This window comes from Olea europaea, unplaced genomic scaffold (assembly GCF_002742605.1).
Source record: "Olea europaea var. sylvestris unplaced genomic scaffold, O_europaea_v1 scaffold36711, whole genome shotgun sequence".
NCBI lineage: Eukaryota > Viridiplantae > Streptophyta > Magnoliopsida > Lamiales > Oleaceae > Olea > Olea europaea.
This window is the reverse complement of record NW_019255990.1, coordinates 1-1,144: the sequence shown is the minus strand read 5'-3', so window position 1 is coordinate 1,144 and position 1,144 is coordinate 1. Positions and strand designations below refer to the sequence as shown.

Sequence of the window (1,144 nt, the reverse complement as noted above, 5' to 3'; positions counted from 1 at the left end):
AATACTCTGCAGACCATACCTCTGTGATAAGTCTCAACTGATGAACATAATCTTTTCCCGGAAATAGTGGTTGTCTCGTCATGATTTCACCAAGTATGCAAGCAACTGACCAGATATCAATTGCTGCAGTATACTCTGAACAATTTAGGAGCAATTCGGGAGCCCGATACCAACGAGTGACAACATACTCAGTCATGAAATCAGTCTCAGACGTTGTCCTTGCAAGTCCAAAATCTCCAATTTTCAAATCGCAATTTGCATTGAGAAGCAAATTGCTGGGTTTAAGATCACGGTGCAAGACGTTTGCAGAATGGACATATTTAAGTCCTCGCAGAATTTGATAAAGAAAGTACTGCATCATTAAAATGAATAATCACTTGACCTGTCCCAGTTTTACAACTCTACATGGAAACGGAACAATTTACTTGCCAACTGATAGACATAAAAGCTATGATGCATGGAAGTAAAATCGAGTTGGGTGCATAAGCAAATTGAAAATTTAAAAAACCTAGTCAAGAAGCACAGGGAAGTCACTTTAAAAACATGGTTTTTCTAACATTAAGTAAAGGTAAGAATTTAAGTGCTGTTGATGAATCTATAAAAACCAAAGAAAAATATAAAGAATATCTGGCTGGGCTTTTGTGCCTAAAGTAGGATTCAGTACAGGATAAAAACCAAATTCATATTAACATAGATTACGTACAAAAGTCTCCAAAAACTTACACACACAACGTCGTGTACTCAAAGAGTAAAAGGGACAAAATGTACAGTATTTGGCAAATCAAGCATAGTTATAACATTTATGATCATGGTTTCTCTCTTCCTCCAACAAAAGAGTAATGCAGAAGCACCTCCAATGTGTTTACAGATTTAAGATCATGCTTTTCAAGTGAACCATAAATATATTAAACACATGGTGTCGATGATCTGTTATGATAAAGTAAACAAGATCTTTGTGAGAAAATAAGGCCAAACCCGACAATGATCATCAGCTAATGGTTGATTGGATCGGATAATCTGATGAAGATCAGTGTCCATTAGTTCGTAAACAATGTAGACATCATTGAAGTTCTCCTTTTGTGGAGGCCGAATAATGTCTTTAATAGCAATTACCTGTTGAAATAAATAAATTAAAAAAAAAAAA

The 1,144-nt window shown here is 35.2% G+C and overlaps 1 protein-coding gene across 1 annotated transcript; it reads right to left on the bottom strand.

Moving 5' to 3' along the window:
• Positions 1–4: 4 nt before the first annotated feature.
• LOC111386681 (mitogen-activated protein kinase homolog MMK2-like) lies at positions 5–1,128 on the bottom strand (the record flags this gene model as incomplete). The annotated part of the gene is made up of 2 exons (XM_023011142.1): positions 976–1,128; positions 5–352 (listed from the first exon to the last, which is right to left on the bottom strand). Coding segments are annotated over exons 1-2 (411 nt in total), but the record flags the coding sequence as incomplete, so codon positions are not given.
• Between the last annotated feature and the right edge of the window lie 16 nt (positions 1,129–1,144).